Below are 21,284 nucleotides of genomic sequence, written 5' to 3' on the forward strand. Positions count from 1 at the left end.
AACAGGCATCTTTGCTACACCCTATACAAGGAAGAAACTTAATGGGTGCTAAAATCTCCTCCACGACGTTACTTCCTTATATAGGGTGGCAACACCTTGCTAATACACACAGAACGGCTTTCCGTACGCACCGTCATCAGACGCGTGCTGATTCCATCCATCCCTTCCACCGAGAGCCCGTTCCTCAGCTATATAATACAAGTACATATCAACATTTTACAGTTGCTCAATACCCTCAACAAGCTTGTCGAGACTTGCTTCCGATTCATCAGTCAGCAAGCCCTTCACCATGCGCGACCTACTCAATGTTAGCACAAGTCCTTGACTCCGTCCATCCTCTGTCTTGACGCGACTTACAAGTTCCCCAGTTTACACGCCCCCATACTCTCTTCCAACTCCGCACTTTTGACCCCGGCCACATCGATGACCTTCTCCGGTACCCTTGCCAACCGCGCTACATTCAAGCCGTATGATCGATGACTGATACCCTCTGTAGCTTCATATAGGAAGACGACTTCCTTTCCGCCATTCTGCTCTTCAAAGCGCATGTGTACGTTTTTCAGCTCACCATTGGAGAAGCGACTGGAGAGTTTGGCCAAATGCTGGTAATGCGTGATGAACAGCGTGAGCGACTGTAGGTCCCGGATAACGTAGTCAAGCACTGCTTCCGCAATGGCGACACCGTCAAAGGTTGATGTACCACGACCCAGCTCGTCGAGGATGATAAGGGAACGGGGTGTTGCGGATTTGAGGATATCAGAGGTTTCGTTGAGCTCGACCATGAAGGTTGATTCGCCTTTGAGCATGTTGTCAAAGGCACCCATACGGGTGAAGACGGCGTCTAACATGCCTAGTCGCGCTTCGACCGCTGGAACGTAGGAACCGATTTGGCCCATGATGGCGATTAGAGCTGCAGAGCGCACGTAAGAGGACTTGCCACCCATATTGGGACCTGTTATAAGGAGGGCGCGCGTAGAGTCATGTGAGAGGGAAAGGTCGTTGGGAACGTAGTTGTCGAGGAGTAGTTGCTCGACCATGGGATGCCGACCACCAGTGATGTTGAGCTCAATGTCGTCTGTGAAAGTAGGCTTCACATAACCAGGCTGGTTCGCCAAGGTAGCTAGAGAAAGGAGTGCGTCGAGTGTTGCTAGAGAAGCTACGCAATCTCGAAGCTGCTGATACTTGGACGATATCTCTTCTAACAGACCAATGTAGGCTTTCTCGCATGCTGCCGCAAGTGACTCCTTGTACTGGTCTCGCTCTTGGAGCATGCGCTTGACTTCTGGGGTGTGGAAACGCAAGGTAGTCTTGGTGGCTGAGATCTGCTGCCACGAAGCAGGTACCTTCTTCTCCTCAGGTGCCTTCCTCTTGACCTCGATTAAGTACTCAATTCCAGCAACCGTGACGTAGACTACCTGGCTCTTCCCCAGCTTCGCAGCCGCATCCTTTCGGTGTGTGTTGAGGTCGTCTTCTACAGAGGCGATGCTCAACTTTAGGTCGTTGATGTCTTCCGCCTCATGCTCTTCGCGGAAGAACGAGTACTTGTCGTCATCTTTTGCGGCTCGAGCGTTGATACGCTCTAGAAAGTTGTTCAAATCATCGTATATCTTCGGTACGTTCGAGACTGCTTCGCTTAGGAGTGAGGAAGCGAAACCGCTCTGCTCGGGTGTCTTCGCTGACAGGTATTGGCTTGATATTTCCTGGAGACTTTGCAAAGCTGCCAGCAGTTCCGGCCTTGTACACTTCTTGTAATATATGCGAATGAGCACCTTTTCGAGATCAGTTCTGATCTTTCCAAGCACGAATTTCAGCTTGTCGACAGGTATGGTGTTGTCGCCTTCCTTGAGCTCCTCCACCGCTGCTATGCGCTCTTCTAATTTCTCCTTGTCTATCAGCGGCCGGCCGACCCACTTCCTCAGCAACCGCTGCCCAAAGCGAGTCTTTGTCCGGTTCATGGTCCAGAACAAGCTGCCTTTCGAAGTGTAGTCTGTTTGGTTCTGGTATATCTCCAGACTAGATAGAGTGTTGCCGTTCAGCAACATGTAAGATCTAGCGCTGAAAGGTTGAAAGTACTTTGTGAGATCGAAAACATGTTCCAGCCCGTACTCGCTAAGATATGTGATCATCGCTGAGAGACATATCGTGACATGCTCTGACAATTGATGTACCTTGTCTAGGATGGCACCTTGCTTGTCAGAGTCAACTTCCTGGCTAGACTTCATCTTGCCTGCATAAAAGTTCGAGATGTGACTGTACGCTTGTGCAGCCATCGTCTTCGGCTTTTCCACTCTCTCAACCCGCGACCTGTCTCCGAAAACGTTGGTCTTACTAGCTGATAGATGTTGTATTAGCTTCTCTGTAGCCTTGGATAGATGGCCGACTACAAGAAACTCGGCGGGTGCAATGTGGAGCAGTCGTGTCTCAATCTCGCTGCGCATAAAGCCGTCTTCGAAGTCATCGTAGATGATGTCGCCAGTCGCAGGCTGGACGGCCACCAGCCCGACCTGAACTTTCTCATCGGTACCCCAACCTTTCGCATTGCTCTCGGTAATGCAAAGCAGATATCCGGTCGACTGTACGCCAGCACCTGAGCCCTCAGTAGGTGCCTCCAAACCCTCGACATCGTCCACATAGGTGCCTTTAGTGTAGAGATTGGTGAGCTTCCGTACGAATGGAGCGTTTCTGTTGGTACCAGCCGCTTTCAGCGCTGCTGTCTCTAGCTGCCGCACTACACCAACCTTGTGGTTCGCTTGTATGAGACGTTTGACGTGGACTTGCAGACGATGTGTAGGAAAACTGGCAGATGCGAATCGGTCGAGGTGTGCTTCTGAGGGGTGCTCGTCATATCTGAACTTTCCTGAAATATTGGCGTATAAAGTTAGTGTATGCCTCATACAGTTCGCACACCGCAGGTCTTACCTGGTATACAGACGATACCCAGCGCTTTCGACGCAGTTCTTGCGTCCTCGCCAAAGAATTTGTACTTGTAACCGACCTCCATGACTATGATTGTGTCCAGATGCTTCCGCTTAATGTCCAAATATTGTATCTCCATGGGTGTCAGCTTGCTCGCCTTCTTCGTCGCAACGCTCTTCTTTCCCTTGGTGGGCTTCTGGGGAGGCTCATCCTCCTCCCCGTCCTCCTCACCGTCGCCTTCCTCGCCATTAGCATTGGGATTGTCCTCAGCTATAATCTTGTTGCGCCTCCTTAATTCGGCAAAGCTATCTGGTCGACCCAGCTTCTTGACAAACTTCTCGTGTAGCCTCTCCTTCTGCTTCTGCGAAAGCGCCGCATCCTCGTCGTCATTTTGATGGCTCTCATCCCGTGCGGGAGGTGACGAGGAAAACAGGAACTTGGAGGTCCTATCAGTGATCTTTGGAAGCTTTAATGCAGACGTCTGTCGCGGCGAGTCGCCTTTCTCGAATCTAACGCGCTTGGAGGGAGAGGAGCGATCGGTATCCTGAGCATCGTCTTCGTGTATTGCGCGTTTACGAACGGGAATAGACTGCGAGACCGGAAGGCCATCTTCGTCGTCGTTGTCGTCATCTTGGTTTGCGTCGTTGCTGATAGGTGGAGAAGGCGCCTTAGGAACGGGTTTCGGCGTGGACTTGGGCGTCTGCGACGGTTTTTTTGTGAAGAAGCTGGAGATGGTCGGCTGCGTGGCCTTCTGCGACGAGTTTGGCTGCGTAGATTGACTGCTTTTTGGCGCCATTGGGTGGTTCGCGGGGTTGCAACGGATGGTCGACGTGCTTGTGGAGAAAGCTGGAGACGCGTGAGGCAGGCGACGCGAGCTGCTCCAGATTACATCACGGTGTCACGTTTTCCCATTATCACCCACACCCAGTCTTACTGCCATGTCCCGCACGAGTCCAGCAGGAAAAACTTGCGCCTTTCCTTCAGCAAGACTAGTTTGAAAATTGAACGTAGCTACTATTATATCATTTGACGATCTACAGCCAGATTTGGCCCCGAGACCTAGCTGAACATATCGATAAACGCTCTCAACGAACCACGACTATTACTCAGTTCGTGCTGCATGCAGTTTGCATTCGAAGTTGGACAAGACATTATCCGTCCATGTTTCTCTTTGCTCATACAAACTTGCCGATACGACCGCCGTTATCGACCGCGGCTATCTCCGACCAACAACGGCCCGGCTTCGTTATCTCGAGTACTTCAATTGGCCAAACTTCCCCATTTCACAACTACAATATTACCTGACCACCATCACCGGGCCCGCTCACGATGATGCATTTCCTCCGCTTCGCACGCAATCCCAGCCTTCGGCTTTTGCAGCTTCCCAATTCGTCGCAGCACTTACCATTACAAGTTACTGCCGTGGCTATCATCAGGTACGGTCACAACACTAGATCCACCAAGCCCACTTCGGCTAGTATATAACCTGCACGATGACCCCATGGTTCACGTCTCGTAGCATTGGTGAGCTTGTTCTTCCTCCTTCTCTGCGTCGATACTGTGCTGCTGCGAATATGACGCGCGGATCGCTGGTCAAGTGCTTCACGGGTCTCTTGACGCTGCAAAGTGTCCTGGGTACTCCGGTCAAGAGCGGGGAATCATGGTCTTCCGATTACCCTTCGCAGCCCATTCTGAAAGAGGGAGAGTTGGGTGCTGTCGCATCAGAGAGTGACATCTGCAGCCATATCGGTATTGAGTTATTGAAGCTGGGTGGAAATGCTGCGGATGCCATGGTCGGTACTGTGGCATGTGTAGGCGTTGTCGGCATGTACCATTCTGGTGAGTATTACATATGCAATCCGACCTACCTAGGTACTAACAGCCACAGGTATTGGCGGAGGAGGTTTCATGCTTGTACGAGCACCAAACGGCACATACGAGTTCATTGACTTCCGTGAGACGGCCCCAGCCGCTGCATTTGAAGACATGTACAAGAACAACACAGATGCCAGTATCAATGGTGGCCTTGCCTCCGGAGTCCCTGGTGAATTGCGAGGTCTTCAACATCTTCACGAGAACTACGGTGTTTTGCCATGGGCCACCGTCCTCACCCCAGCTGTCAAGGTCGCAAGAAATGGCTGGAGAGTCAACGAAGATCTCGTCAAATATATGGCTTCCGCTACCTCATCTTCCAACTTCTTGGTCGATGATGTTGAGTTTGCCCTTGATTTTGCGCCGAGAGGACGTCTTCTCAAGCTCAATGAGACAATTACGCGGAAGCGCTATGCTGACACACTCGAGACCATTGCCAAGGACGGTCCAGATGCATTCTACAGTGGCCCCATAGCAGAAGCCACGATCCGGGCTCTCCAAGCCGCCAACGGAACCATGACCCTTGATGACCTTACCAACTACACCGTTGCCATTCGCAAGCCATCCACCATAAACTACCACGACTACAAGCTCACAGCCTGCAGCGCCCCTTCAGGCGGTGAAGTTGCCCTCGCAACGCTCAAGATCATGGAAGGCTACTCCGAGGTTGGCAACCCGGAAAACATCAACCTAACCACCCACCGCCTGGACGAAAGCATGAGATTTGCCTACGGCATGCGCGCCGAACTAGGTGATCCCCTCTTCCTCGACGGCATAGACGCGTATCAGGAGCAGATGATCTCCGAAGCCACAGCTAAAGAGATTCGCTCCAAGATCTCCGACACAAAGACCTTCGACGTGTCCTACTACAACCCTGCTGGTCTCGAATCCCTCGAAACCCCTGGAACAAGCCACATTGTAACGGCAGACAAGAGCGGCATGGCCGTCACACTAACGACAACCGTAAATCTGCTCTTCGGAAGCAAGCTCGTCGTGCCAGAAACCGGTGTCATCATGAACAATGAAATGAACGATTTCAGCATCCCGAACACGACGAATGCTTTTGGGTATATCCCGTCGCCTGCGAACTTTGTTCGTCCTGGGAAACGTCCTCTCTCATCCATCTCCCCTGTTATTGTCGAACACCTCAATTCGTCGTCTATTGCCAATGCTTTCTACGTTGCTATTGGCGCTGCGGGCGGCAGTCGCATCATCACAGCTACCATCCAGAACTTGATACATATTCTGGATGGGGAGAAGACGACGGCGGAGGCACTGGCTGAGCCAAGAATTCATGACCAGTTGGTGCCTGCGCAAGTGAGCTTCGAGTATGGGTTTAATAACGGAACCACGGCTTTCTTGAAGGAGCTGGGAAGCAATGTTACCTGGGTTGCGCCTGGTTCAAGTACGGCGCAGGGTTTGAGACGCTTGACAAACGGAACCTTTGAAGCTGCTGGTGAGCCTAGACAGAAGAACAGTGGTGGATTCGCCGTTTAGAAATGTGTGAGGAGTAAGTTCCTCGTGCTAACTGGGCGATGCCAATGGTTCACAAATAACCTCAAATACAGATGGTTCACATGAATAAGAACTTCACTGTGCATGAAATTCGTGAATGATCTTTAATGTCTCGTTGATAATCTTTTGTACATATGCAACTCGATATGAGCAGCCTGACAGCTTGACGTTACCCAAGCAAACTCGACGTCTCTTACGAGCATCTCCCTTTCATATCACCAATATCTTGTCAAAAGGAATACAACGCCAGAAGTTTTACAGTGCGAACAGAACTAACAAAGGAAAAGGTGCAATATGCATTACCTATGAGATAGCATGGACCACGCGGGCCTATCCAGAGTTGAAACATACCCTTGAGAAAGGTATTGGCTTCGATGTCGCATCGCATCAGGTCATTCTGTACCGATATCATTCATGGCGTAGCTGACCAGACATTATTTTGGAGCGCAATATTCGAACAAAGCGAAAGCTCAAGCAATTTGGGGTAAGCACACCTCGTCTGGGCATCACGGTCAGTAAATCAATGCGAAGGAGATTTGGAGAGATTCATACCAAGATACTGTCGCACTCCTAGAAGCGGGTTCGGTGACTAGGCTTTGAAGGCGTAACAAGAGGAGCTGCAGCAATGTCTTCGACCTGCTTTGCACTGCAACCAACACACACTGTCAGCAAGCACAACAAGATAACGAGAAGTGTGGTGTATTACGTTTTGCTAGTGGTCGTGTGGGTGCAGAAGAATGGTAAATACTAAAAAGTTCAAAAAGGGGTATGATGAACACTAGAGCGCTGTCATGATGCGACTAGCAACTCGCGTCGCAGCCTTGTGCTGAAGAGACCTAACGCACAACTATTTGCGCTGACGTTTGTTTGCTGCATTGTGAGGCTGGCCTTTTCGTTTCTTCTGGGGAGGGATTTGGGAGGAGTCGCTCTTAGCAGATGATACATACCCGTTGACATCCTTATCCAACTGCATATACTCCTCGGCTACGTCCTTGCCTCCACGATCCATCAGGTAAGCCATGTAGTAGTGCGAGAGTTCCTTTGCGACTTCTGGTGAGAAGTGTGCTTTGGTGCGCATCAGCTCGTGAACAGCCTTTATCCGAGTATGAGCCTCTTCCTGATCAGGCGAAGGTTGTGCGACTTCAAACTCAAGGTATTTGACCCAAAACTCGCGCGAGTCCGGGAATCGCTCGTGCTTGTCCTTGAACACTTGGCGAGCCTCATCGACGCTGCCCTTGCATTGCCAGAGTATGCGTGCCTGTTCAGCAGCTAGTATGCCGCCGATGTGGTTATTTGAACGGCCTATGTGCTCCTCTAAGAGGCGGACCGCAGCATCGTTGCCTTCGTGGCGTCGCTCTACACCCGCCAGAGCAACAAGGGTCTCGGTGTGCTCGGGGGCCTCGTCGAGCATGGCCAAGTATATATCGCGAGCAACGGAAATACGACCAAGCTTCTCTTCGAAGCGAGCCCAGTTCAGGCGTATCGCAGGAGCCGAGATGGGTACGAATATGCAACTGGCCCTCATATAAATGATCCTCGCGTTCTCCTCTTTGCCCTGCGAGAACATCCAGCGGGCGTATCGCAGCCAGAACTCGTCATAGAGCGCGCAAGCAACAAGGCAGCGCTCATACAGGAAGCAGGTACGCTCGAAGTCGCCCTGCTTCTCTTCGTACTCGAGATACTTGCGCCAGTTCTCGAGCTCTGCATCTTCGAGCTCTGTGACGTGGAAGTAAGCCCTCTTGATTGTTTGTTCAAAGGTCCAGCGGTTCGTCACGTCCTGCTGCGTCTTGGTGTATTCAGCGTAGTAGTACTCGTGAATTTTAGTACGCAGTTGTCGCTCCACCTCAAGCACTGGCTTCTCGGGCTGTCCCTGGTTCTCCAGCTGAACCGCGTTCTTCATCGTGCTGAGGGTATCGGAGTCGACCAACTCATCGACTGGTCTGTTGTTAAGTAGGACGGAGAACTTTTCGTAGTATCGTGCGAACTGATAGATGGGCAGGTGTAGAACACGGCTGTAAATCTTGGAAACATTGGTTGGCTCTCCGATGCGCTCTTCGAACTCGATGTACTTGTCCCAGAATGGGTGGCTCTGGAAGTCGAGACCAACGAAGTGGGCACCGCGCTCGAACAGACTATTAGGTCAGTATTTCGAAACAAAACAATGGGGAGGGATAGGAAGGGGTGATGCTGCAAAGTAACCTATCATGCCAACAACGGGGCGGCAAGGCCATCGACTCTAGACCTCTGGTGTACCATATCGCTCTTTCGTGGGGCATATTATAACGGGGCAATGAGGAGGTGCATCAAACGGTATGCAGCGAGACTGTATCACTCTGAAAACGCAGCGCCAGACTGCGCACGACTTCCCGCAGGCTACGGCGAGATTGAGCCTCCGAATCGGGAGGGGGTGGGGAAGGGGAGGAAAGGCAAGACTTACTCTCGGATGATGTCGTTGTCATGCGACGTGTCCATCTTGAAGGTACAATAATTGGCCCACAGGTCTACTGAGGGTGTAATGCAAGAGACGCCGCGCTCATAAACCATCTCCGCAGTCTCGGTGCCGCCAATAGAGAATTCGAGGTCGGCATACTTCTTCCAGTATCCGAAGAACAGCGGGAACTTGGTGAGGAAGCAGTCGTATACGTTGCGCACGAGTTCGATGGCGGATGGGCTGGAGTTGCGGGTGACGCCGCCCTCGAGGTCAGAGGCACGAGTGACGAGCGCCTCCCATCTCTCGAAATCGTCTTCATTCTCTACCTGTACATGGTCAGCACGAGTGTCGCGATCAGGTGGGGTAGTACTCACAACTGCGCCGAGGAGCTTGTTGATCTCACCCGCAGCTTCTTCTCCAGTGTAATGTATCTGGGCAATGCTGCCGCGTCCCGTGGCCAACATTGTGTCGCGCGTCAGGTTTGTATCAATGTAGCGTGTCTTGTGGTTGAGGGAAGGCGGGATGCGACGGAGGATGACACGCGGGTGGAGGTGTTGAGAGCTTTGCGACTCGTACCGTGGAAGTTGCGCCGGAGTTCGCGTCGGGAACTTTCGTCAGCGATGCACTCTAGCGCCTTGGTAACGCTTGCCTAGCACGTGCAGCCACCTTCACATCGTCTGCCGCCGACATGTACAATTACACCTGTAAATCACTGAAAACCACCAGCAAGCACAGTTGGTAACTGTATGCTTCGACAAGTTCGGACTTGTGGCCCCAAGCTAAAAGTTCTGTTGAGTGCGCGTGCATAGTGTTCAAACAATCGCAGCATACATCCAGCCCACTGCATTCATGTCGCATCAGTGCAATTGTGATGATGTAAATCTCGCTCATGTTGATTCCAACTACAATGAATTCTCGCAGAGGCAAGAAAGCCGCCTAGGTATCACGTTCATAACAGGGCCACATTGTCCCTTTGACTAACACAGTGCACCCATACCACACTCTGAAGCACCCGTGAATCCATCTACCACGTTATTAAACAGCACTCTCCTCCTTCAAGAAAGGAGCCGTCTCGTTTGCCGCGAATGAAAACGGACTCTTTCCCACTTCAGGACTTCTCGGACTTATAGGTAGAGCGAATAGCCCGTCGTCCTTGTCATCCTCGTCTGCAGGTCCAGATACACCCCGTGATTGAAAGATAGGCGCAGGGCCAGATAGGGCGTTCAGCGAACCCATCATACCAGCGCCTTGCTGTTCTGTGATGAACTGCGGGGGGGCCTGGGCAGCGACCTTGCGAGGCGGCGCTGCTGGCTGAGACTGTGGTTGCTGTGGAGGCTTTGCAGCAAGTGCGGAAGGATTTGCTCCTTTGAAGACGGAAAATGAACTAATAGCAATATCCGAGGATTCGGGCGATAGAGGATTGGAAAAGCCTGGCGTGCTGCTGCTGGGAGTAAGGTCTTTATCGCTCGTACCTAGTCGCAGGCCTGCCAGCTTGTCCATCAGCCGTCCACCGCCTGGTGATCGTGGGCTAGCTGGACCCTTCATCGGGGCTAACATGGGCTCTCCCAGCGAGATACTGAGACCCGCCGGTTTGGCATTTACACCAAAAGTTGATTCGATCCATTCCTTCTCCTGCACCACCATGAGCAGGCCAACGCCTTCGACGTTGTTACGCGATTCGGCTTCAATCTCTTTTTGCAGGACCTGTAGCCTCTTCTTCGCCCAGATAGTGTGCAAAACACCCTTCTTCCCCGCTGCACGCGCCGATGCTCCTAGTTCAGGGGGAAACAAAGCGGGCAGAGGGTTGGTATGCCAGACCACAGGCGATATACTAGCGTCCTGTGGTCGTAGCGTGAGTGTGACACTTGTAGGTACCGCGACTCCCGGGGGCAGCAGGAAGTACATGCGGTTCACGTCGTTGGCAGGTTGATCGTTGGCGGGCAGAACACGCGTGCTGCCGTCCCACGATATGTGCCAGTCTCCCCGCACTCCCCGCGTTGTGTCGTCGTCCTCCCACTCCACCATCAGGATCTTGGTACCGGTTGTGGCATTGCCATGGCCCGCCTCGTATTCGTAGCGGGCAAGCGCATTTGTGCTCGAGATGCTCGGCGACTCGACCTCATCCTTAGCTGGCTGCCGCGTTGTGGTGTCGACTGAGGTGAAGGGAATCGTGGCCGGAGACGCCATTGGGAAGGTGGAGTTCGGACGTTGAGAGCGCGATGCAGGCGGGACGGTACGTCTATACAAATGGGTGGGGGCGGAATACGAGTCTAGGTGTTAATAACGGCGACGGCAAAATGATAGTCGTGTACGGACCCGTATTCGACAGCGTGAGACGCGATGCAGTCGACACAAAGCCTAGATGCATGCACCCACCGCAAACTTCTTCCGACTTGGATGGTGATCTGGAAACGTCGTCGTGCTGGTCCTCTATTGCTGTACGCGTCGACTTGCAGCTTCGCAGTCCGCCCCATGTTCCTCGCTAAATTTAGAAAGGCATCTCTTCAGCAAACAGAAACGAGCGACTGTCGCGCCACACACCTGGGTATGCGGGATGCCCTTTCGAATTGTGGTAGCCAATCATCTTCACATATGCACAAAGGAGGCGTAGCAATGTTGAGCGATACGCTTGTTTCAGCTTCATTTCTCCTCCTCCATCTATGGGCGCTCACACTTGAACCCCATCCAACTCTACTATACATGTTAGGCGCCTGGGTGCTGCGCTAGCTTCCCTTGCACTCTCTGTGCCCCTTTCCACGTCTGAACTACCAGGGCAAGCAGGCCCCAAGTTCTACCGTGATATCGTCAGCCGTAAGGTCCCTTCCAACGCCATCCGGTTGATGCTACTACGCCCTATGAATGCTACCTTGCTCCCATCGAGCCAATGGTATCCGAATTACAAAAATGGGTATCGTGGTGAAGAAAATATATGCAAAGAAATAAGCAAAACGCTTTTCGTGTCATCGCAAGAAGAGGTATGGCGAGCATCAGACGCAGAGAGAATGTAAGTTCGCGAAGAGAGACAACAGACCAGGATGCATACCAGCAGAAGAGCCAGGCTTTTTAGATGAGCAAAAAGTCCCAGTTCTTCTGTCGCATCATGTCCCGCCAGTGGACACTCTGTGTGTTGCCCTTCGCGAGGTTGTCGTCGTTGACCCGCCATACCTCTTCAAGGAGGTTCTTGACCCTTCCGTAAGAGCCAAAGTCTGCAGCCTCACCCAAGAGGGCGGAGCGCTCCGCAAACATGCTGCGGAATCCTGATTGCTGCACTGAGATTGAGCCCGCGACCAAGAGTGGCCATACAAGAGATCGGTCGAATCCGTCAGGACCGGCAGGGATGTACTCCATAGCCTTGCAAAGAGCGCTAACCAGGTTGACAAAGGTGGGCGATGTGCGGTCGAAGTCCGGCACCAGGCTGCACAAGTAGATGCGGGCGGCTAAACGGTACACTGCGGTCATGTTGCGGCGAAGTTGCCTGGGAAGAATTTCACCGGTAGAGTTGTAGGCGCTGTTGAGCGATCCCTGGGGAGGCTCAGTCAAGCTGATTTGCTCACCGAGGAGCTTGATATGTGCGCAGAGCTGTACAACGTCCATGTTCTCGTTCTTCAGCGCCTCGAGACAAGCAATCTCCGAAATCAGATACATGATGCGGTCTTCACAGCCCATGAGTTCGGCGAGACCAGAAGATGCGTCAGCGATAAGCTTCTCACGGTAAGTGTCAGCGAAAGAAGGAGTCCTACCCAGCATGGTAGCGCCGAGAATGTCGATCCAAGAAGCCAGTGTCATGTTGAATGGAGGCTGAGCATGTGCTTGTCCGTTCATCGCAATCATCTGCGCAGGAAGCTCGAGCCTGTGGACGAGGTTCTGGACTGCTTCAAAATGACCATGCCATGGGATATCCATCAGGCCGTCGTTGAAGCGGCCAACTGAACATTGGAAAAAGATCATGCCAAGCGCGGCCTCAAGAGTCTGACCATGCTGGCTGTCGCTGTAGAGCGCCGCGGTAAGCTGCTGGACTGTTTCACCGCGATGCCGTTGGATGTCCTGGTCAATCTGCTCTCCCACAAGTCCCTGAGTAGTCTTCATGTGTAGCGCGGATATACTCATGCAGCAGTGCAGGTATGCTTTGTTGGATTCTAGTGCGGGTATGATGACATCACGCTGCGCTGCGCCTGGCTGATTGGTCTCGAGAACTGGGAAAGCTGTGGGCATGATGTTCTCGAGAAAATGGCTAAGAAGATGTCGATCGCAGTCTTCGACTTGAATTGACGGTTGGTGAGATGGGCTGAAATTACCGTAGGTGGTGTAATCAAAGATGGGGAATTCGAGGGGCTCCTCGATGTAGGACTCGCGGCGCTCGAAGTAGTCTTTCTGTATCCAGTCATCAGTTGGGTAGATGTTACCGGCAGCTGGTGGGGTTTGGTAGTGACTGTAGGATGATAATGTGGAATCGCGACGGGTTGGAATGTCGTTGATGAACATTTGGCTTTCCGTCTTGATGTCAATGTCGTAGGGCACATAATGTCCGGGGTGGGCAAAAGCGGGAGCAAACATTGGCGGAGGCATTGTCGAGTTGTAAAAGTCGGGTGTAACAGTAGGGTTGAAGTTGTAGTCCAGCGAGTTTTGTGAGTCGACAGAGGGCGCCCGGGTGCAGCTGACGCCGTCTGAGAACGTGTCGGCAGTTTGCATTGAATGGCATAGGCTTGGTGGTGTGTTGGTGCCCATCGCGCCGCTCTGTGCTGTCTTCTCATTGAGCTTGGTACGCTTGATGATGTTTTTGATGACTTCTTTTTGTGTTCGTCTTTGTTCATTGTTACTCCACCACATTGGCCTCTTGTATTCGCACTTGAGACCAAGGTGTTTGCATGCGCGGCAAGAGGGTTTTCCTTCATCACACTTCTTCCGTCGCAGGCGACATGTGAAGCACCCTGCAGAGCTCCCGTTAGTCGATTGTCCATGCGCGGGATCCCTGCATCCACATAGAAAGGGTGGTCCTTACCTGATCGTGAACGACGGTGCATTTTTGCGGCAGCTTGTTGTTTTGCTGCGTTAGCAGCATTTGTGGTCCCTACCATGGTTGAGGACTGTTTGGTAGCGGATGGGGGAGCGGACGAGGAGGACATGGACGCTTGATGTACCCAGAGCTGTGGTATATGAGGAAAGCCAGTAAACAATGCGGCAATAACGACTAACGCGCGACGGGACGATTCGTAAGGGACAGGATGGCAGGGCTCGACCGGGCTGCTCGTAATTAAAGATGGGTATTCAAAGCCTGACCAGCGGGCTTGATGTGAAGGAAGGAGCGGAACCAAATTATGCGGTCTACCTGTTGCGTGGAGATGTATTAATGAGAGACAAGTACCTTATATCTACCACGAACGGCAGATTGTTCACAAATATTGCTGAATCTATTCTTGGAGTCCCTGCTATCTGACCAGGTGGTCGTCCAACGGGAGGGAGATGCGAACGCCATGCAGCATGGCGACACAGCATATTGATTGGACGGCTAGTTTCTGGCGTGCAGCCTGATGTCGACATTTGGGGTCATTCTGTGCTCCTTGCTATTTTGGGGCACTCTTACCCGCCGCGCTAGAGCCAACAGCAGTGCTTAGCGCGTATATCTCCACGGCTATCGATCGGCTTACTGGTCCCCGCAACGACTTTAGCAAGTTAAATGACCCATTTAGTACTGGAAGCATATTACCATGTCGACTTGAGAGTTTTCGCTGACTGGGGCCGTGGGCCTTGATCCCCCTCTTGACCCAACCTCCTTGCGGGGCACTATCGAGTTGTGTCCAAGAGTGGCCTAGGAAGTACATGCAGCGGCTGCGATAAGTGGCCGGCCCGGACGTTACTGGTGGCCTTGTGCAGATGTGCAGATCCGGACTGCAGTGTGCCAAGTCCGTACGTAGATGATAGCATAACATCTGCAAGCCTCATGTACGTAGTGTATCGGTACCTGCCCTCGTGTCGACACCAAGAAATGTACAGTGACTCGTAGTACCAAGAGATGGGGCAGTTGCTCAAAATCTATTCGCTTGTGCCACGTTGAGCCAGAACGTTCGGGCATTGAGGACGGAATCACGTAAACTCGAGGCGGCCCAATTCGCGTCCACGCTGTCGTGATCATTTCCACAGCGGGACTTGACCAGCTCGTAGCTAGGCGAACGAAAACGTAGGCCGCATTGTCGACCAAACACGGCAGGTCGGTTGATGGTGTTTTCCCGAGCTATGCGGGAGGAGGTAAGTCGAGTGGGTGAGCCCTCGAGTAATGCGGCGAGTTGGCATAGCACGACAGGTTGTGGCATCCAGTCATCGTGCGCTCCCACGCAAAGCAAGTCGCTTGTGCATGTCGATGGGGTTGGAATTTGCAGGACAAGCTTTTGCTAGCAGAATTGTGTATCCAATAGCAGTTCCCATCGTCCTAGCTTACACTGCGGGGCAGGCAACCGGCTAGGAGAGCTCGGTGGGAGACAGGGAAGGGCCGGTGCTAAACATAGGCCCTTAATTATTCTTTCATCGTCCAGCAAATGCCCATAATTAGTGAGCCTACATCATGCCTGCAAGACAGGTGAAGCGAGACCCTTTCGGGATGTGATACCGCTTGCTAACCGTGCGATTGGTTACCGACAATTACAATCAATACTTGGTAGTCCACGAATTACCCTCGAGTGACTAGGTACCTCCTCGGACGGTTGGGCATACGCAGGATTGCTCACCTGACAATGCGGATTCATGCTCATGGCCATGTTTCCCGCTACAACCCGCTATTCTTCCCCGGTATTTGGGAAATGATGGTGCCTTCTATGCATCCTGTTGGATTCTTAAGGTGATGGATGAAGCGAGATAGATTGAGATGGAGGGTCCGGCCAATGAAGACGACTCAACAGCCTCTTCGCTCAGTTCCTCGGCACCACTTAGGATAGTAGTAAATGAGAAACTAGACAGGTGTTGAAGGCCATAAACAGAACTTTCAAAGCCAGAAGCTCACCAGAGCAGTGTGACTCTTCGTAATGCATGTAAATGTGGATCGTTAGCCGTCCCGCTGGATTTTCACGAACTATGCAGCGTATAGCATAAGAGACGGAAATTCTGTTCTGCATGGCGCGGTTCGTTGAAGTTGCTCGGAACCATGCTCGCACAACTTGCGGTCTGGTAGTCCGGTCGTTGGAAGCCGTCTTCGCAAGCTGATTCGCCCTCCACAACCACGCTTCAGCGAGACCATTGTGGTAGCGGAATATAAGAGACAAAATATGCGGCAGGTCGCAGGACTATTCAGTCACGGGCTCGTGGTGTGGAAGCTTTCTGGGCGACCGTTGGTCGACATGTTGATGAGGATCCCATGGCAAGCCGTCACGAGAACGAGCCGTCGGTGGGCTAGGTGATAGTATGCAACGGTCGGAGCAGCGGCCTGCCATGGCATCACAACGGTAGCAGGTAGCCGGTGGGACGCTTGTGAGATGAGTCAAGATTGTGACCGCTATCGGGTTTTGTGCCAGCCTGCCAGGTCGCACGACAAAGCAAAAGACATCGAGGTAAGTCCGGCAAGCAGGAAAGGTGCTCGGATCCGCGATTGCAGCGATGACGACAAGGTCCGGCGTGCTCGAGTCGTCGGTGGCTTGTACAGCTGCACGCAGCCGTCAAGCACGGAACGCATCCGCATGTGATATGTTTGTGCCAATATCGCTTACTGCATATCACTGACGAGGCTGCCGGCTAGCGACCTCAACCAGCCACAGCCCTGGAACGCTCCGAACCGAAGCTTCACCGACACAGCGCAGCAAGATCAACAAGTCATTAAAGGTCATTTGCAATGTCACTTGACCGTGGCCACAGTGGCGGTGGTGATGCGACTGGATGAAACTACTTCCGAGGTACGTACTTTGGGGCTGCGCAGGAACAACGAAGCGACCAACAGCAAGCGTGCACGGCATGGCCAACTCAGATCTTCGTCGCATCTGCCCTCGACAAGCGGCGACACGATCCGCTGCCGTCGACCCTGATCCTGAGTGGATCCCCGGCGACCCTGGCATTTTCATGCGTCTAGCCCGCGACGTGGGATATTAATGGCATTTAAGTGTCCTCATCGAGCAGAATTAGCCTGCGAGCCAATCTGCGCTGCAGCGAATGGGGGCCGTCTCTCGCCCTCTCAACGCTCGAGTCTAAGCGCCAGCCTAAACCTCGACCAGCATGCGGGCGGGAAAGGCCCGGATTCACATTGGCCGAAGAGCGGTGTCTCTCATCGAGTCGAATGCCTCAGTGGCCGGCTTAAGCAGGCATGCGCTGTCTCGTGCAGCAGCTCCAGTGTGATATTGTCGAACCACACACCCCACCGTCAACGGCGCCCAAGCAACCTCTACAAAAGACTTTCAAGCGCTCTCCACCCGAAGGGTCCCTTTCTCCGTTTTCGATCGTTGTGCTGTTACCGTGTGTGTGCCATGCTCGCGACATTCGCTCGGAATAGTTGTTAGCAGTCTCCCGAACAACCATATTCCCTACTACAGAGCGTGTACGCTGCAAACCCGTGATCATGGTAAGCTATGTTCTCTTCTCTCTCGATGCGCGATTCTAACGTCTCTATCAGCAGGCCATGACACCCATCACCCCGCTGGAGCCGGGCGTGGAGATGTTCGAACGAGGAAAGGCGCAGTCGTTCTTTCCAGTGCTCTAACGGTCCGGTCATCGCTAGAGCGTCCGCTTTCTCATATCAGTGTCGCATATACAGATATCGAAGATGATTCTAGCGAATTTGAGGAATTCAGCGGCTCTTCTGTATGTATTCTTTGGCCTAACAGCATATGCGACACTGACCCTTCCAAAGAGCGACAACAGGCGAAGTCAAACAACCATATCAACCTTCGAGGAAGTACAGACCCCTGGGGAAGAAGTACGACCACAATTCACCTACTGGCAGGAGCGAAAGTCAGTAGAAGGTCCCAAAGGGCCACACCTCTTCCGTGCTTCAGTATCATCCGGCGACTTTCTTTACGACGAAGGCCAAGTAATGCAAATGTCGCCTTTACTGCCAAAAGAAACTCCACTCCGTCATCCGACCTCATTCCGAGAAGCCACTCCAGAAACGATCGTTCCTCAAAGAGAGTACAACAACATCGCTCTAGCCGTTGCCCACTTGGACAATGCCGAAGTGCGCGCCTGACTTCCAAAGACGTTGCTACCTGGATGTATCAGAACGGATTTGAAGACGACGTAATCGACAAGTTTATTCAGCACGATATCTCGGGTGCCGTTTTGCTAGATCTACAGTTCGATGATTTGAAAGAATTGGAAATTCAGTCCTTCGGCAAGAGGCATCAATTGTGGAACCAGATCGACTCCCTGCGCACCGCGGACGGCCTGATGTCGCCAACTGCTCCAGCAGCTATCCCGACTCCATTCGAGGACATCGAACGGCCATGTACAGAGGCAAGGAACAGGTCTAAGAGCAAGGGCCGAAAAGCCAGTAAACGCGACAAGTCGCGAGGGCGTCACTTGACAGACGATGTCATTACTCCTGCGCATTCGGTCTCGATCGTAGCCATCGAACAACTGCTACCCAAGCCACACGTATGCGCAAAGGGCGAACGATGCGCCAAATGGAGGAAGCAACAACGGCAGCTTGCCAGACTTCAAATGGAACACGGCTTTCCGATTTCGCCCGAGAAGGGTGGTCATATCTTCATCGCTGGTGACCCAGGCAACCCCCAGACAGCATCTCATGTTGTCGAGAATGTTCACCGGCCGAACTCAGAAGCTACTCCCTCCGTCGTGGTACCATCCGTGGTAGCATCATCCGACGTGCTGGGGCCTGGCCAGCTACCCGACTTTACTCTCCAGGACCTACAAAAGTTTGAGCAACGCGACCCGCAAGACAACGTGCGACAGTTCCTTACCCTACAGGGTCAGCAGCAGCCCTTTGTCAGCGCTACTCCAATCGAAGCTCCCCCAACACCGCCTACAGAATCATACCCACCTCGCCCTTTCTTGGTGATACCACAGCAACCGCACTACCCGCAGGTTTCAGCCTTTTCCGCATCTACGTCAGCGCATACCACCAAGTCTTTCGATCCTTTCAGTCAGACACCCTCAACTCCAGCTCTGCATCCCCCGGAGTTTATGCCAGCTCCCCACTCGAACCTCAAGAGTCTCCCCAAATTGACAATTCCGCCAGCACGTTCAATGTCCGCCCAGCCTGCTGGTAACTCACACAGTGCAATCCCAGCACACCAGTACCTCGCACCCGATACCGCCTTCTCGCCATGTAGGACAGCGTCACCAGGTGGCGTCTACCGGTTTGGTACGCCGTTCTCCGAGATGGACGTCCCTGTGACTGCTGTGCAACAAGAACCACTTAGCCGCGACACGAGCCAGTCTGTGCCTCCGAACATGCAATACCAACCCCAAATCCAAAGGGTTGGATCGCGCCATGACTGGCGACGTCCCTCGTTGCCCATGCCAGCGCTTGCTGAAGACCGCGTGTTCAGCCCAACGGCCCACTCGGACGACGACACCCTACGTGAGACCATTTTCGACGACTCCGTCAGTACTAGTGACAGCGCTAGCTCGTCGCCGCTCAAAGCTACCAAGCCATTCGACAGCGAAGCTGGTGACACTATTGCGCCTTTGCCCAAGGGAGGCTTCGTGTACAAGGGTGTGAACCACCACGGCTGGATGAAGAAGCGACGTACCAAGCTCCTGCGTCACGAATGGCAAGACCACCATTTCCGCCTCCAGGGCACAATGCTAGCTATGCATCCCAATGAGCTACCCTCCTCCTCCGCCCTGCAGACAATCGACGTGGACGATTATGCCGTAGCATGCTCATCGCTCGCTTCCAACAAGCTCTCTGCCAAGTTCAAGGCCCTGAAACTCTCTTCAGGTCACCACAAGGAGAAGTCTTCCGCTTCCACCCCCGCTTTCGAGTTTCAGCTTGTGCCTGCCGCACCTGGTAAGGGCGATGTCAAGAAGGTCATGCCGAATGGCAAGGTGCAACACTTTGCTGTAACCACCAAAGACCAGAGGATCGACTGGATGCGCGAGCTCATGTTGGCCAAAGCCTTGAAGGCTAAGAGCGACGGCTACGAAGTCAACGTCAACGGTGCCAACATGTGATCGCTACACCAGCGTGCCCATCATCTTTTTTTCCTTGACCAGTAATTTTTCTTCTGTTTTTCTTGTCTAGCAAGCGAGCGTGTGTTTCTGTCCTTTTTGGTTTGTGCAATCTCCTCTTCCTCAGTCCGATCATGACCCGCTATTATACCCTTTCCGTTGTTGCTATCTTATTTCGCACCGCATGTTACTGTTCTTCATGCCTACTCTCAATCCTTGAAGGCAGCATATATTTACTTTTGCTACTACATACATCTAAAGACTTGAACGCTGAGCGGGACCGCAAGGTCATGGAACACTACTGGTTATTTTGGCTTGAACATGGTAATGTTTTGGGTTTGTATTGGTTATGTGCTCGAGCGTCGAGGTCTTGGAACAATCACTCATTGACTAGGGTGGTATTTTGTTTTTAATCAAAAGCTGTCGTTACGTTGAGATGGAGTGAGATGGATTCAGGAGTGGGACGGAAAGGTGGAGGAAAACATAGGTACTATCCATGAATACGATGAACGTCATAGAACAACGTCCTTCTCTGTCCACGATCCTGATGTGTCCACGTATAGCTACCAGCTCATCACCGCTCTCTGGAATATTCGTGCTCGTCACTCTGTTCGAAACACTCGGTCTCCGACATTGCTCTCGGGGGCCGGCCGGCGGTGTGCGTTGTACACTCCCGGCCGACGCAGCCCCATCACGAAACAACATCGCCCCTAAACACGTCAACCACAAATGTTAACAACATACCCACAAAAGACCATTAATTATTCTCTATTATCGTAGTTTCTTAACCCAAATCATTTTGCTACTAAAACACATCTTAACACCCAAAACACACATCTCGCTTCGTCCGTTCGCATCATTTCCCGCATGAACAGCTATCACCTGCATTTGAAACGACACCTGATATGTAATATGCTAAGCGAGACCCGCGATAATGGAATCCAAGGGTATTCGCTCAGAAGGTGTCCTGTTGAATGCCTTCGATGGCTAGTTTACCGGAGGAATGGTTGGGCAGGAGAAAATGACAAATGTTTAACATTACGATATTCCTTGAGTGACAAATTGCTGTCGAAGGCATGGCAGACTGCTGGTATAGCGACCTGGAGGTATACTAATTTTGGGGCTCCTAGGATCTGTTCGTGTGACTTTCTGTGGTACCATTAAAAATTACTACTAAGCAATACCTAAGTAAGCTATACATCAACTTGTCGAAAGCCGTATGAAGCTATTGAAGACCACAACTGGAGTCATAGACTCATTTAAGCTGTTCTTCGGCATCTGCTTCTCATCCGAGATTACATCGCTTTCTAATCGTCTGTCAGCAAATTAGACGTCTAATTCGTGTCGCACAGTCTCCCATTCGTATCCTGATCTAGAGGTTTGATAGCACAAACCCGGTCTTATCCACTATCATCACACAAGTCCGTGGCCGCGGTCCAGTATC

General features: G+C 52.3%; 6 protein-coding genes across 6 annotated transcripts; 2 read left to right on the plus strand and 4 right to left on the minus strand.

The window, feature by feature from the left end:
* Positions 1 to 216: 216 nt before the first annotated feature.
* ALTATR162_LOCUS10529 (uncharacterized protein) lies at positions 217 to 3,712 on the minus strand (the record flags this gene model as incomplete). The annotated part of the gene is made up of 3 exons (XM_043318165.1): positions 217 to 298; positions 358 to 2,857; positions 2,920 to 3,712. The coding sequence occupies 3 exons, from the start codon at positions 3,710 to 3,712 to the stop codon at positions 217 to 219; spliced, it is 3,375 nt and encodes a 1,124-aa protein (XP_043174100.1).
* Positions 3,713 to 4,409: 697 nt separating this feature from the next.
* On the plus strand, positions 4,410 to 6,285 carry ALTATR162_LOCUS10530 (uncharacterized protein; the record flags this gene model as incomplete). Its single annotated transcript, XM_043318166.1, has 2 exons — positions 4,410 to 4,755; positions 4,805 to 6,285. The coding sequence occupies 2 exons, from the start codon at positions 4,410 to 4,412 to the stop codon at positions 6,283 to 6,285; spliced, it is 1,827 nt and encodes a 608-aa protein (XP_043174101.1).
* A 588-nt stretch (positions 6,286 to 6,873) lies between these two features.
* On the minus strand, positions 6,874 to 9,198 carry ALTATR162_LOCUS10531 (uncharacterized protein; the record flags this gene model as incomplete). The annotated part of the gene is made up of 5 exons (XM_043318167.1): positions 6,874 to 6,949; positions 7,010 to 7,015; positions 7,251 to 8,435; positions 8,741 to 9,060; positions 9,109 to 9,198. The coding sequence occupies 5 exons, from the start codon at positions 9,196 to 9,198 to the stop codon at positions 6,874 to 6,876; spliced, it is 1,677 nt and encodes a 558-aa protein (XP_043174102.1).
* A 571-nt stretch (positions 9,199 to 9,769) lies between these two features.
* On the minus strand, positions 9,770 to 10,921 carry ALTATR162_LOCUS10532 (uncharacterized protein; the record flags this gene model as incomplete). Its single annotated transcript, XM_043318168.1, has 1 exon — positions 9,770 to 10,921. One exon carries the CDS (start codon positions 10,919 to 10,921, stop codon positions 9,770 to 9,772), a length of 1,152 nt encoding a protein of 383 aa, XP_043174103.1.
* Positions 10,922 to 11,797: 876 nt separating this feature from the next.
* Positions 11,798 to 13,809, minus strand: ALTATR162_LOCUS10533 (uncharacterized protein; the record flags this gene model as incomplete). The annotated part of the gene is made up of 2 exons (XM_043318169.1): positions 11,798 to 13,662; positions 13,734 to 13,809. 2 exons carry the CDS (start codon positions 13,807 to 13,809, stop codon positions 11,798 to 11,800), a joined length of 1,941 nt encoding a protein of 646 aa, XP_043174104.1.
* Positions 13,810 to 17,264: 3,455 nt separating this feature from the next.
* On the plus strand, positions 17,265 to 19,843 carry ALTATR162_LOCUS10534 (uncharacterized protein; the record flags this gene model as incomplete). Its single annotated transcript, XM_043318170.1, has 5 exons — positions 17,265 to 17,267; positions 17,319 to 17,386; positions 17,446 to 17,506; positions 17,556 to 17,879; positions 17,924 to 19,843. The coding sequence occupies 5 exons, from the start codon at positions 17,265 to 17,267 to the stop codon at positions 19,841 to 19,843; spliced, it is 2,376 nt and encodes a 791-aa protein (XP_043174105.1).
* Between the last annotated feature and the right edge of the window lie 1,441 nt (positions 19,844 to 21,284).

Source organism: Alternaria atra (genome assembly GCF_907166805.1).
Source record: "Alternaria atra isolate CS162 genome assembly, contig: 34, whole genome shotgun sequence".
NCBI classification, from domain to species: domain Eukaryota; kingdom Fungi; phylum Ascomycota; class Dothideomycetes; order Pleosporales; family Pleosporaceae; genus Alternaria; species Alternaria atra.